Source organism: Phytophthora infestans, genomic scaffold, assembly GCF_000142945.1.
Source record: "Phytophthora infestans T30-4 supercont1.29 genomic scaffold, whole genome shotgun sequence".
NCBI lineage: Eukaryota > Oomycota > Peronosporomycetes > Peronosporales > Peronosporaceae > Phytophthora > Phytophthora infestans.
In genome coordinates, this window is record NW_003303730.1 from 829,893 (window position 1) to 844,774 (window position 14,882).

Genomic DNA, 14,882 nt, shown 5'->3' on the forward strand with positions numbered 1-14,882 from the left:
AGCTGCGCGCGGTGAGCAGAACGTCTGCCACGCGGTATCGAGCTAGAGGAAAATCTCCCTGGACTTTGCACCATACGTACTGCGTATTGATCCCGCTATAAGCGGCGCATTTGGTTTGTAATTGCGACCACGATGATAAGCACTGCATATTGAGCCCGCTATAAGCGGAGCACATGGGCAGAAATGTCGCCCACGCATTGGCCCGCTATGAGCATACAGGCTGTAATATCGCCCACTATATTACGCACTGCGTAACAAGCCTGCTATCAGCAAAGCATACGGGCTGTATTATCGCCCAAATGAAAGGCAAGCACAAAAATGTATAAGCCTCTGCCGTAAAATGTCTTGACAGATAATGAATGGCAAACTCCCTAAGCAGTACAGATATGGTAACAATACCTCTATCTACGCATGACACTTTCTTGCATGAACAATGTATCTGTCAATTGACTTAATAGTGTGCATGCTTCTCACTAAAGAACTATAATAAAATCCGGAAACAACCCGACGAGCCACTAGGGAGCAAAATGCCCCAAAGATGTGAGCTAGGTTAAATGTGAGTGAAGTGTGTTTCTACTGGGAATATTGCTTTAATTTTTGCAAGCATTGTTACCTAAGCTGCTCAAAACCTATTTATGCTACATTCACAAAAGAAAAATAATGATCAAAACAAACGTGCAATTTAAAATACAAAATTGCAAATTTCAAAGGCTGCCGACGAATTTTTTTACCCCAAACGTTTCGAGAAAAATATTTTGAGAAATGTATGAAACTGGGAGGCATAAATGCCAAAAATGATTCATGCATTCGCCAAACTTTAACATTCATTGTCACTGGCAAAAGCTTCAAACATTTTCAGTAAAACAGTACCAAAGAATAGAAAAAATATTCAGCACTTTATGACTACAAGACAAGCCTACAAAAGCCTCCGTCTACAGAAAGCAAACTATGGTTTTACAGCATCAATTCTATCTACAATGAATTCGATAGTTTGCAAATCTATCGCTAGCGGAGCAAAACAATGGCAGTTTAAGAAATGAACAAAGCTAAACGCTTACACAAAAAATATAAAGATCGATACGGTGAGCAGGTGTATCCTCAAAGGTTTCCTGAAGTAGCCGTCAATACAGCGAACAGGTTTTGTTCCTTAAAATTAAAGGTTTTCCTGAAGTAGCTTCTACAAATTTGTTTAACTAAAACGATAATAACAACAATTCCTACGGTGAACAGGTTTAATCCTCTAAGGTTTTCCTGAGTAGCCAAAATTATAAACGAGAAATCAGCAGAGTCCCTGCCAGAATAAAAGCAACAAAACGACAGATCTGACAATAGAAATCAATGAATAAATTTCATCAATCTAAAAATGATCTATTCCTTGTAAATGTTCTTGTACGAACAGGACTATGAACAGCCACCTGTGGTGCATTAAGTACTACCGGACAGATAGAGCATCATACACATTCCTCGATGTGGGAGGCTGTTGAAGTATGCATCTCCGATGTGATGATGACTATCTAGTGGAAAACAATTGTGCTATTTCATGAAGAGAAATCATATTTAACTGTACTGGTTGGTGGAGAATAAATCCTCTTCAGAACACCAGACTCTCTTATTTTTTCACTTCTTCTTGACCATCTTCACCACACTAGCGTCTTCTCCTTCTACACTCAATACTTCCTTTCCACTATGGCCGTCTGGATCACTCTACTTTTGTCCTCACTCCAAGCTGTACTGCCCTACTAATAACAACACTGCGCAAATCATCCCTTCAACACATCATTCAAAACCATGTTTAGTACCAACCATCATAGTATGATGGTTGACACTAAACATGGTGTAGTTTGATGGTTGGACATCCCCGGGATAATCCCGTGGCTTCTGGTAGCTACGCTTTGGAACTGTACTTAAGTGTATGCATTTGCTTAGAAGAACTACATGTGTATATTAGCCTTACCATACGTCGTCTACCATTCGCCTCCAAGAGGCCGAATTATCACTTTCCAATTTCCCCGCTTCCTCTCAAGTGCTGCGAGTGCTCTATCGCTCTAATGTTAGCACTTTCCAGGCTCCGCTGTACCCTCCTTTTTGTAGCTCTCGCTTTCTTCACTAACGTGGTCACTATCTCAGAGGCTATGTAGGTCAAGATGCTGAGCGGAAACTCCGATCTGCTAGTTACCTCTTCTGCTGATAATACTGGTAGTATCACGGCGAAGCGAGTGTTGAGGCAAGCCGTCAAAGCATCTTGAAGAGCGCCAACTATCCCAGCTACGAATCGGAGTCTGTTGCCGCGGAAGAACGAGGATGGTTTACCAAAGTTTTCGGTAGAATCGAAGATGCTTCGGAGTCAGCCTTTAAAAATCTTTTGGGCAACAGTGAAGCGAAGCTGAAAGCGTTCGAGAAACTGGAAAGAAAATACGATGACGTAAGGACGGCCTTTATTTTCGATGGCCTTAATTTGGATCAGCAAAGCTCCAGGTGGAAATTCTTCAAACAATTTGGTGATTGGTACGATAAGAGACAGTAGTCGTGTACTGAAGCCATGGAGCCACCTCCTCGTGCTCATTAGAGTTCTGTGGGATGATACTCAAGAATGTGAAAGAAGAACAGGATTTGTTTTTGCTGTAGCATTTCATACATGCCACTCTTGTTGTCTCGCACCAGTTTCGCTGGTAGTGTTTAGTGTCCCATGGAAATAAGTCCTTGCATTTTTGTACTAGCACTGCAGCTAAGAAAATAAATCACTGCGAAAACCCAAGCCAGCCATTTCAAATTAACCACTATCTCGACCCGGATGCTAGCATGCAGTGTCGCCGGGTGCATTGAAGGAAACATGTCAAATCACAGTTTCAGACCCTATCATTATTCAAATATTTATCCAGAATTGTTACCAGTCTGGCCCACATGACATTTTTCTTTTAGGCTAAAAGCTAGTTTACATCCAACAAGTTCTCCACAATGGAGTGCAATGTCATAACGCAGAGCACGATGAACAGCTCAGGCATAACGCAGCGCTCGGTGACAATCCATTATGCATAACGACAAACCTGTTGACATTAAAGACGCTCAACCAAAAGAACTAGGCCGCTGAAGGCAAGACGAGCTTTCGACATGAGTTAAATTAGATGAAAATCCTCACTTCGCAGCTTAGGAAGTCATTAAATTATAATCCATCGACAAGTGCATGAAAAATTTCAACGGAGCTGCAGTCTCTTCGCGCTGATTCAAACAAAATAAAGATGAGGGCATTTGCTTGAAAATCTGAAATATTGTCTCTCATTAACTTTATAGAGTTCTATTATTGCACAGAGCAATAGCGTCCTCTCCACGGGCGTCCTCGCCACATGCAGTTAGTGTGACTCCGAGGTGAAAAATAGTGTTTGGCATGCGCGGGCTCACAATATATGCGTGATGGCTATTCTCGGACTACACGTACTCATTTTGACGGAATGTTTGAACCATCTAACCACTGGCTGCAACTGCCTCTCATACTGTGCTGGAATGTTTCGCGATAAATTGCGGATTCCAGTGCTGTGCATCGACAACATCACAACGCCGTAGTGTTGCAAATACCTGATAGTCTGATAATTTAGCGGATTAACAGACCATGTACTGTAAGACATAAACTGTTATTTTGCCCCTCACCCCCCTCCCTATTATATCTGCGTAGCTAAAGGCACTTAAAGGTGCTGACCAAAACATCCGAATGAGGCTGTCGTTCTCACCGTCGTTCTCGTCGGCGAGCTTGCAGTAGGATTTTGAGAAGACTTAGTCAGACAGTAAGCGTAGCGAGCTAATTGGTGACACAGTTTAATCGCAAATATACTGATGACTGAACAATACTTATCCATTAGAGCTCGCCATCGATGAGCTGATAGTTCAATAAACTATACCTACAGCTCAAAAAGACAAGCTAATCATAATAGACTCGATCTATTGCAAACCAGAGCAGTGATTTAGTAAATATCCACCACTTGGTTTTGTTATCTAGTGTACATATGAAGATTTCTATCCATAATCCGAAGGAGGCATCGTTTAAATAACTATTAACTGTCTTAATAATTCATGATGTTTATAATAGTTCTCAAATGAATAGCCCCTAGAGACGCTTCCAATGCTGCAAGGTGCTTAGCGTACACGTAGGAATGCGTGTTTGCGAGGACGTACTAGTAATACTGTGTACTTAATAGTTTCTGCAAGTTACGAAGGATTAAACTATTATAGTACTAACTAAAAGTTACAGCGGTTTTGTTGTAGAAATATTAAGAAAACGGCTGAGTGTGAGGTACCTGACTGAACTGCCAACTAGTAGATCATGTACAACAGAAGATGGCCGTAAGAACTGACCATAAGAACAACGTTGTGCTAATAAACGTTATCACTTGATCCATAAAGATAATTAGTTTAGATTGAATAAAATAACTCATATGTGCTACTGCTGTAAGCCATTGTTTTCAGAGAGTTGTTTAAACAGCAAAACCCGATACTAGTTAACGGGCGGACGAGTCGCCGACAAGGGCGTGGGATACGTTTGTAACTGAAGAGATACGACAACAACAAAACACGAGAGGTGTTAATTAAGTAGGCTCCATAAAGAAACATTTATAAACTTGGAGCCTAAATGACGTTAAACCATCCTGGATCATCGTTAAGCTATTAACCCTTTCGCGGTCAAGGGGGGCAATATGCCCTCTTTGACAAATTTATCGTAGCAGGGTGTGAAAACGGCGTGCCAAACAGGGCATTCTGCCCCATTTCGTATATTTTGACCAATCATATTCACATTAGTGGCATTTAACTTGGCCAAAAAATTATAAATCAAGCGACGTCGAATATTTTCTTAATTTTTTTACATTCCGACAAAATTAACGAGCAGCGTGGGGCGCACAAGTTTTGGCGCGAACGAGCATTGGTGCCAGTGCTTAGGGCGCACAGAAGGGTTGTGCTGTGCGAAGTTCCAGGGCCAACATGGTATCCTATACTGACATGGAGATCTGTTATGTTTAGTAGTAGGAGAGCGTCTTGGCGTCCTTAGGACGCACAGGTGAGCTGGTATGTGCGATGTGCCGGGCCCATATGCTATCTTGTACTGCCATGAAGATCTGTGCTGTGATTTATTAGTGCGAGGGCGTCTTGGTGTCCTGAGGACGCGCGGGTGAGTTGCTCTATGCGACGTGCCGGGATCAAATAGTAATAATACGGTGCTCTATGTTGTGGCGTGGTTCTTTAGTAGTGCGAGGGCGTCTTGGTGTCCTTAGGACGCGCGGGTGAGTTGCTCTGTGCGACGTGCCGGGATCAAATAGTAATAATGCAGTGCTATGTGTTGTGGCGTGGTTGTTTAGTAGTGCGAGAGCGTCTTGGTGTCCTTAGGACGCGCAGGTGAGTTGCTTTGTGCGACGTGCCGGGATCTAATAGTACTGATACGGTGCTCTGTGTTTTAACGTGGTTGCTTAGTAGTGCGAGAGCGTCTTGGTGTCCTTAGGACGCGCAGGTGAGTTGATTTGTGCGACGTGCCGGGATCTAATAGTACTGATACGGTGCGCTGTGTTTTGGCGTGGTTGTTTAGTAGTGCGAGAGCGTCTTGGTATCCTTAGGACGCGCAGGTGAGTTGTTTTGTGCGACGTGCCGAAATCGAATAGTACTAATGTAGTGCTATGTGTTGTGGCGTGGTTGTTTAGTAGTGCGAGAGCGTCTTGGTATCCTTAGGACGCGCAGGTGAGTTGTTTTGTGCGACGTGCCGAAATCGAATAGTACTAATGTAGTGCTATGTGTTGTGGCGTGGTTGTTTAGTAGTGCGAGAGCGTCTTGGTGTCCTTAGGACGCGCAGGTGAGTTGCTTTGTGGGACGTGCCGGGATCTAATAGTACTGATACGGTGCTCTGTGTTTTGGCGTGGTTGTTTAGTAGTGCGAGAGCGTCTTGGTGTTTTTAGGATGCGCAGGTGAGTTGCTTTGTGCGACGTGCCGGGATCTTATAGTGCTGATACGGTGCTCTGTGTTTTGGCGTGGTTCTTTAGTAGTGCGAGGGCGTCTTGGTGTTCTTAGGACGCGCAGGTGAGTTTTTTTGTGCGACGTGCCGGAATCGAATAGTACTAATGCAGTGCTATGTGTTGTGGCGTGGTTGCTTAGTTGTGCGAGAGCGTCTTGGTGTCCTTAGGACGCGCAGGTGAGTTGCTTTGTGCGACGTGCCGGGATCTAATAGTACTGATACGGTGCTCTGTGTTTTGGCGTGGTTGCTTAGTAGTGCGAGAGCGTCTTGGTGTCCTTAGGCCGCGCAGGTGAGTTGCTTTGTGCGACGTGCCGGGATCTAATAGTACTGATACGGTGCTCTGTGTTTTGGCGTGGTTGTTTAGTAGTGCGAGAGCGTCTTGGTGTCCTTAGGACGCGCAGATGAGTTGCTCTGTACGACGTGCCAATATCGTACTAACTCGGCGCTCAATATTGTGGCGTGGTTTTTTTGCACTTTGATAGATGGAGAGTGTGAGAACATATGCAATATTCTCACCATTAGCACCAAGTGCCATACAAGCACCGTATCCTCGGACGCCAAACCAGGTTTTCTGTCAGCCCTTCTGTGCGATCACTTGTATGCAAGGGTGTTGGCGCTTAATTGTGGTTAGGTACGATATTTATATTGAGCACTAATTGCTGCAAGCAGTAATTGTATTCGAGGTGCCTTCGTGCGTCTAAGTGGTACGCATTTTGCTAATTTAGCTACTATACGATTAAAATATAACGCTATGACGAAGTCGACCTGGATGAAATGCCACTTGCAACCGAATCGCGTGGTAGCTCGTTTAGTATTAGTGCGGAAACACTTGTCGGCAACGCTTTGGTGAACATTTTGTTACGATCTCGTGTTGATGCATGCTAAAATGTTCGTTTTTGTTAGATTTCATGCAAAGCCTGCCACGGTGCGGATAGGATGAACGGGACTGCTACCTTAAAAATATTCGAGCGCGACTACAGCAACTGTTGGCCATTTAAAATGAATCGCTGTAAGTACATTGCATTAGGTTGACATCCAGATCGAGTATTATTCGGTCTTCAACTGAAAGAGGTAGGAGTTGGGATTGGCAATTATTATTCAGGATAGTTCTTCACTGGATAGTGCTGATATATTTCTTACGATACCAATATTTGAGCAGACCGACTGGAATGTGAAGAAGGGCGACAACGCTACGCGCTTTAGCTACGTATGGTTGTACAAGCATGTGATCAAACGCGATTTGAACGCCATGAGCACGAGCGTAGCTGTAGGTTTAGCAAATCCAGCGAGGCTTTTGGTATCCAGAAGAGTGAGCACGCGGGACCTTCTTGATTCTTAGGGGACACGCGTCCCAAAAATTACTGACGATCGATTTCCAGACCACAGTGCGCTCGATCGCGGATCTATAATTCTAGCCCGGCTACTTCATACCCTGGCTGAAGGCTTTCTTATAAAAAAGTGGCGAGTACGTTTTATTTTTGTGTGCCCGCTCGTTGGTAAATATAGATGCTTACAGGCTTAATCGTCCAACTTGCTTGACCTCTAATTACTTGATGTAGTTGCCATTTTGCACAAAAGCTGTTCCTGCATGGTATACGATGCCTATGCAGAACGTCTCAGTAGAAACAGCGATACGAGCACGAGGAAGCGCGCATAACTCGCCCAACACGGGAGGTTTGACATCGTTGGCAAACAAGAACTATTAAGGTACACAATAGACGCATTGCAAAAAGGCTGTAGCAATGATAATGACGCCTCTTTCGCATCTCCCTGTAATAGCAACACTTTCTTGAGCAACGGTTGCACGTTTAAGGATCTCTGGACGAGCTGGTTGCCTATTAGAGAGAGCTGGCGACGAATCTCGATACCAATGCAGCTTTTGGCGGCTGTTTGAAGTGCAAATTGAGCAACGACGTTTCCAATTCCACAGCCAATATCGAGAAATACATCTTCCGCAGCGATTGGCCCAATAGTCCTTATTACGTTGAATAAAGCTTCTGGTAGGAGATCGCCAGCATTTTCATGAAGTACACCAGATCTCTGACGAATATCAGCTTTTGTGACCGATCCAAATACCGACTGAAGTAGACGTACAGTAGCTTGAAAGTCTAACACGGGATAACTTGTCGTCCGAGACTTCACGTAGCTAGTGGAGTGTGAACCAGCCATTGTCACTTAAAAAAAAGCATGGAGGAAAACGAGGAAGGTCGTTGCCGTGAGCGCGCTTTAGTGTTCGAAGTCAAGTTTCCAGCGTCTTCGGGCTCTTGGCGACTCGCAAACGCCGTTGCATCTTTCGCGCAAGATCGGCCCACACAACACGTTTTTTTTTTGCGCATATTTCCAGGCGTACTGCACTAAGAGCCTATCGGCTTCGTTGGAGAAATCGGTGATCATGACTGCGTTTGGTAAGACCAAAGGGATAATGTGTCAATGCATTATGCAAGTGGAAAGAATCTTTAGTTTAATTAAATTAATTACACTGGTCAACTGAAACAATCATTTGGATGCATCATACAACAGACACATGCAGTTTTGCTTACTTTATTTAAGTTATTTACACGTTTATTGCCACTGTGCAGATGAAGGGAGCTACTGCTGACAGCGTAAACATGTACGTTATTCCAGAGTGAGCTTAGAGTGAGCTTCGCATCTGGGTGATAGCCTTGTTGGCTTTTCCACCACGCTACGTTGGGTATCAAGGGAGAAGTCATCGTGACAGGGATTCTACGCGTATATGACGCCACTGACGACTCTAAGACTATAGCGCTTATCGGTGCGGAAGTGGTTTACGCAGATCGTGGAAATGATTCAAGTGTCAATGCATATCACCGTGAAAGAGATCTTTGGCAGTTAAGTTCTCAGCAACTCGACAGATCTATGGTACTCGGTATTTATCTTTATGTACGTCTGGCAAACCGCGTTTAATTGGCAAGAGATTGACTGAGTGTGGTAGAATATTTAACTACTATCTTTGATATTTTGTGAAATCATCACAGGCACGAACACTGGAGAAACCAGATACAGAAATACAAATTAACATTCAACTTAGGCAGCGTGTTCAACCCGCTAAAGAAAAACTTGTCTGACTACGAAGAATTTTCATTACCGTTGATCTCACCCACCTGATTTAAATTTGCTTTTAGCTTGAATAGCTGAGATGTCTTGGGTAGCTTCTACTTACTCGAAAACAAATTCTTGTATGCGTAGTACCGATGGTATTTCTCCCAACACGTCCACGTGGCTTGGGGACACATGTATGGAGCGGGTAGTGAATCAAAATATGCCTTGCAAAGGCACACACCATGAATGACGCTTAAGTCCGTGACTTCAGTGGGATATCGTTCTTCCCATCTGCACACAATACACCGGCGCTTGCAGTTTTTTCCATCGTAAAACTGTTTTGATGCAACTGCAGTGCACGTCTTCTTTGGGCTCTCGAATGGAGAGCTAACAGTGTAAGCGGGACTAATTGAAGCCGGTGTCTGTAATTCTGACGTAGCCATGCTGCGGCTTGAGTATAAAATCTTACCTTTGCTCGGTGCGTTGGACCACTTACCGGAAATCAATTCAGAAAACAATTCCAACATGAAAGCACGGTGAGGGTCCCGGGTATATACTAGGGTATACACCATTCGGCGGGTAAGGTACGCGTTACATCGAGCAACATCAACTAAAGTCATAGCGAGCTTCTTGTGCCATTTTGTAAACGAGTGGCCGTCGGCAATAGAGAAGCGTGCACGGAGCTGGTCTAACCGGTCAACACCCTGCATGTGGGTGTTATAGTTCTTCACACAATCCGGTACCTCGAATTGTTCATGCTCGTTGGACACGCGACGTTGGACAGTGGTTGACTCGGACGCATCCGCATTTCAGACTATGCTAACAATACTCCCGTCGCACCATGAAGCCCCAAACATATTGTGGTCAATGGAAACCCCTTTGCGGTACTCTCCTCTTGTACAATCACTTTTTTCCAGCATAACGTGCTTAGGAAAGTGCTTGCTTGACCCCCGTACTGTACCACGACCAAATAACCCTTTGAGCTGTAAAGCTTGCAGGAGCTGTAATGACGTGTAATAATTGTCAGTATTACAATCCGTTTAGAATCGTAGATTGGTCAAACAACTTCAAGAACGATCTGGCGGATTGCAGCTCCATGCGAAAGCTCTTCGCGGAGAGCTTCAGACTCGGAGGACATTTACCACGCCTTGCAAACGATCTTCGAGAATACTTTCGTAGTGTAGTCTGAAATTCACAGCGACCCATGACGTTGCGCAGCACATCATGTACAGCTTGAAGTGGTACTTTCCACCGGGTTTACGTGGGTTGTAAACGATAAGGTGGCGTCCGAATCGACTTCTACAGGCAACGCTCGCTTCATCCAAAGCAACATTACGACCAAGCTCAACATACTTCCCGCCCGTAACTTTCGGAGCATTCAGCAATGTGCGAATACGGGCAGCAGGGTCTCGCATTGTGTCATCCACTGAGACACCACTTCGAAATGAAAACGATTGCCGAAGAAACTTGAACCGCTTGAGCGGCATCACATGCCTCAAGTCAATACTAGTACCTCCAAATATGTCTTCTTCTGCCTGGCGACCCCAGTAATTCGCATATTCCCCCTTAACCGTAACTTCCATATCGAACAGTATTCCCAAAAAGGTCATCCATTCTTGTAACTTGAACGGCTCGCCGATGCAAATCTGATTGGCGCTTGCGTATGCATTGGTCTCGAAAGCAACTTGTTTCCAGAAGTAAAGAGGGAGATACGCAAAAAAGCTCGCTGAAGTCGAATGATTAAAAATGTATCGGTACTCATCCTTAAGCTTGGTTTCGGTCGCTCCATCGTCGCATGTAAAGAGATCACCAGGTTGTGCCATGTGCGCTTTCGGGTCAAATTGCATGGGGTTTGCTCGCCTCCACCTCCGCAAAGCTTGTTGGTATCACTTGGCTGGGGCTGTACTGAACCGGAGCTTCTTGTAGCTCCTCAAGGCTGTCTGTAATTGCAAGCCGGTCATCATCAGTCGCCTCGCAGAGATGTTGCCAGTGCCGTGACGTTGTAGTCGCCATCATTAGCATGACCTTTTTGTACTATGCCGAGCGAGATATCCACCGAATTAGATTGAAAATCAATCCACCGTACTTGAAAGAGAAGTGGTGTCGGGTTTTTTTACGTCCGAGCTGCTCCTTCTGGTTATTTCCTGGCTTCGTATTAGGTCACAGTGCAACATACCCGTCCGACTATATAAGCTGCGCCAACTTTCTTGTAAACCTTGTCTTTCATCCAACTTCCTTAGACGGAGTGAACGCAACCAACGTGTTCACATAAAGTGAGGGGACACACGCAACTGATGATCTTCCGGCTGGTCTGTGCGATGGTAGAGGAGATAGTGGTGGCATGCGACTTTTCGAGCGAGAAATTCCTGAGGTAAAAGTGTAAAACTAAACTGCTGTGAGGTGGCAGAGCCGATTGTAGCTAAGCAAGCGCCACTTACCTTGTACTGTCGAAGTATTGCCGGTTGTGGTGGAGACATACTCGAAAGCACCCCCAGTGGCACTTCTTGATATTGGACTTGTATTAATCTCGTCCATGGTGTGTTCCGACTGGTTGCCGGTAGATGTAATCCTCCCCCCCCGAGAGTTGGCAGTCGATGATTCCCATTTATAACTTGTAAAACAAAATTCCTGTCATAACGACAGCATGAAACTCGATACAAAATTCTACTGATGCATGTACTTACCTGAGTGACGACCCTCGATGTCCTCGTTTGCCATAGCGGCTACACTATTCATTTTAGCATCATCCGTGCTGTCAGCACCCACGTTTATTTGGCTGTATTGCGTTGCGTCCATTTGCGTCCGATAAGTGCGTGCACTTTGGATACCACAACTAAGGTGCTCATTCTCGCTATTGGCATTTCCCATCACAGTAATCCTTTCTTCTGTGTCTACAACCTGTTTGGCGGTGTCCAATCCCTCGTTATCCATCGTATATCCATTACGAGTGCTTTCTTCAGCTAAAATTCCTCCGAATACCGCATTTTCAGAATTTGTGGCTGACGTTTTGCTTTGCCGTTCATTGTACGAATGATGACATGCGTGGGTGATACCAAGCGTTTCATTAGGCATAAGCAATCGGGTCAATATTTTATATAGGACATAGCGACTTACGGGTGGCTGGTGATAAAGCAATTTCACGTAGATAAAAGGCCAGCAGTGCTTCCTCTCTTACGAAGAAATGTTTCCCCTCCTTGCCCTTTAAATCCGATCCTGGGCGAATGTAGCGATAGAACGAGTCCAGCGCATTTTGTGGGGGTCGCTTTGAGGTCCATCCTTCTTCGCGAAGCTCTTTCCAAACGGCTTTGAAGAACATTGAATTATCGAATCGAGTGGTACCCTCTGCTCCACACGCCGCTGAACCTCGCCTAGGTCTCGTGCGCTTGCTTGAATCTACAGGTGCGCTCTCTAAGCTTCGCTTGCACCGGCCCACCATACTTGAATAAGTCGTTCGGAGGGAAGTCCAAAGGATATATAAGGGAATGGTTCCTAACATTTCGCTACATCGTGAACTAGTATCAGAATACGGAGGCTGTAGTAGCTTTTCCTTAAAGAGATTACAAAAACTTATCATAGCAATTTGAGTAGTGTATAAAATTTGATACAAGTATCATTCTTTGCAGTGTATGTGTAAGCATCCATACTTGGCTCAAGTCATTTACACGCTTTACTCTCATGATTCGATTTGGTACTAAGCGTTGCAAGTAATGATAGTTAGCAATGCCAAAGTCTGCTGGAGCGACGTCGTCGGTGCGTTGGTGGGTTTGCTAGTCTGAAAGCACAAAAGCCGAAGTCAGGACGAAGCTCATAAATGCTTAAGTGCACCCTGATCAAACAATCGACTACTTTCACCGCAACAGTGAACGCGGTAAATGTTTCTGAGAGCAAAACGAAAAATTAGAAAAGCGCCAGCGTTGAGCTGGATACATCGATCTCAGTGGCGAACACTTAATAATTGCGAATAAGCACAGCAAAACATGCAAATAGATGTTGTGCCGAGCCAACACACATGCGAGTGACAGTAACAATTTCATGGAAATTGCTGGAGTAATAATATCTTTCTAACCAATCATTAAACAAGTCGGGTAGTACAGTAGGGCTATGGAACGGGGCTTACTGTCCCTTTGGAATCGTAGCGATAGTACCGTGGACAAATCGATAGAGGCATTTTGCCCCTTCGCTCGCGAAAAAGTTAAATAAAAAACACTTCCATCAACAACGACAACAGCAAGCCACATTATCCAAATGCTTTAATCATAATTGGCACTGAATCGAGTATCAAATGACTAATTCTGAATTGTTGTGATTGCACTTCGCCGTCACTTCGCCTGGGTTCCTACGCGCCTGGAGCACACGGTTGGTGCGTGGCAAGCGTGTGCCCTGAGGGGTCATAAGTTGAAGTGGGTCGAATGGAGCTATCTGATTGGCTGATCCCAAATGATTGACATGGTTAATGCCAGGGTCGGATTCGTGCATATCCAGTCCACTTATAAAACTCAAGTGATTTTCGTCGCCAACGCTTATGACGAGTATAGGCGTTGCCGACGATATGTATCTTTTGTATATGGATATACATGTGATTAGGAGGACTACGGAGGAAAGTAGAAAGGAGCTAGCAAAGCAAGACAATAATAACTAACTCAATAAAACTCACTTTCGGATTTTATTTCTTCTTAACACTCGACTACTACAAGCCTCAAACGCATACTCTCAATTGGTTATGCGCTCAAGATACGCCGACAACATCGACAAGGTCGTGGAAGACAGATGCTTCCACTAAGAGCTCCAAATGCGGATGAAGCTTGCTCGGACGGGTCTGTCCCCGCAGATCATCAAGCCCGAGTTCGACCAAGTGAGTGATCGCCCCACGGCAGAATGGAAGATCAACGATCTAAAGGCACTTTGTATTATCGCTGGAGACGTGCGTCTCACGTACCAAGTTTACGTCCGTGGAGCACTGACTGCCGCTGAGGCGTAGACAATGCTCCAGGAGCACTTCAACAAAAATACGCCCAGGAACCGATTTCTCGTCACCAAGAAGTTGAACAACTTCAAGATGGATCCTGGTACCAAGTTCGCTTCCCACGTCGATCCGTTCAAGTAGATCGTCCTACAAATTTGCACCTGAGTCGACGAGCCATTCACTCTTGGTCATCGCACTCGTTGCCATGAACGAGAAGTCGGACGCTTTCGCTCGCGCCGCTTGCCCTCGTTCCTCGTCGGCCGTCTTCTTACGATATTCAAACTCTCGGTGCCCTTGCTTCTTGCAGTAGAAGCACTTGTCCTTGAAACGTTGCTTGCCACCGAAATCTTTCTTCTTCGTAGCGGAAGCTTTCTTTTGAGCCGATGACGATTCATCCGAGGCTTGAACACCAGAGATTGCTTGGATCGCGTAGGCCAACGTCACGTTCGGCGTGCTCTCGAGGACAGTACTGATCAGCTTGTACTCGTCCGTCAAACTGCCAAGGAGCAACACGAGCTAGCGAGTCTCGTCCAGAGTCTCACCGAGCGTCTCCGTTCGCACATGACCAGCGTCCGGGACAAGTTCCTGTCCATGAAGGAGCTGAAGACGCCAGTCCGTATCACGATCGCGGATGCCACGAAGATCGACGCAGTGGCAAAAGGCACCGTCGGCATAAAGCTGATTATCGGGACGTCTGTCACGCTGTCGGATGTCTTGTACATCCCTGAAGCTGAAGGAAGCCTCATCTCGGCGTCGAAGCTGGCCGAGAAAGACGTCACCGCGCAGTTTAGCAAGGCCAAGTGTGTATTTAGCTTTGGTGGTGCTACCGCCATGGAGGCGAAGCGCTGTGGAAATATCTACAAGTTGAAGACAGTG

At 45.3% G+C, this 14,882-nt stretch overlaps 3 protein-coding genes across 3 annotated transcripts; 2 read left to right on the top strand and 1 right to left on the bottom strand.

The window, feature by feature from the left end:
- Positions 1-4,326: 4,326 nt before the first annotated feature.
- On the top strand, positions 4,327-7,392 carry PITG_13540 (uncharacterized protein; the record flags this gene model as incomplete). Its single annotated transcript, XM_002899703.1, has 9 exons — positions 4,327-4,332; positions 5,011-5,049; positions 5,679-5,712; positions 5,900-5,919; positions 6,015-6,048; positions 6,236-6,272; positions 6,887-6,908; positions 7,143-7,250; positions 7,363-7,392. 9 exons carry the CDS (start codon positions 4,327-4,329, stop codon positions 7,390-7,392), a joined length of 330 nt encoding a protein of 109 aa, XP_002899749.1.
- Positions 7,393-8,170: 778 nt separating this feature from the next.
- On the top strand, positions 8,171-9,834 carry PITG_13541 (uncharacterized protein; the record flags this gene model as incomplete). The annotated part of the gene is made up of 5 exons (XM_002899704.1): positions 8,171-8,302; positions 8,563-8,594; positions 9,191-9,237; positions 9,483-9,521; positions 9,767-9,834. The coding sequence occupies 5 exons, from the start codon at positions 8,171-8,173 to the stop codon at positions 9,832-9,834; spliced, it is 318 nt and encodes a 105-aa protein (XP_002899750.1).
- Positions 9,835-10,879: 1,045 nt separating this feature from the next.
- On the bottom strand, positions 10,880-12,359 carry PITG_13542 (uncharacterized protein; the record flags this gene model as incomplete). The annotated part of the gene is made up of 4 exons (XM_002899705.1): positions 10,880-10,983; positions 11,482-11,546; positions 11,728-11,771; positions 12,219-12,359. 4 exons carry the CDS (start codon positions 12,357-12,359, stop codon positions 10,880-10,882), a joined length of 354 nt encoding a protein of 117 aa, XP_002899751.1.
- Between the last annotated feature and the right edge of the window lie 2,523 nt (positions 12,360-14,882).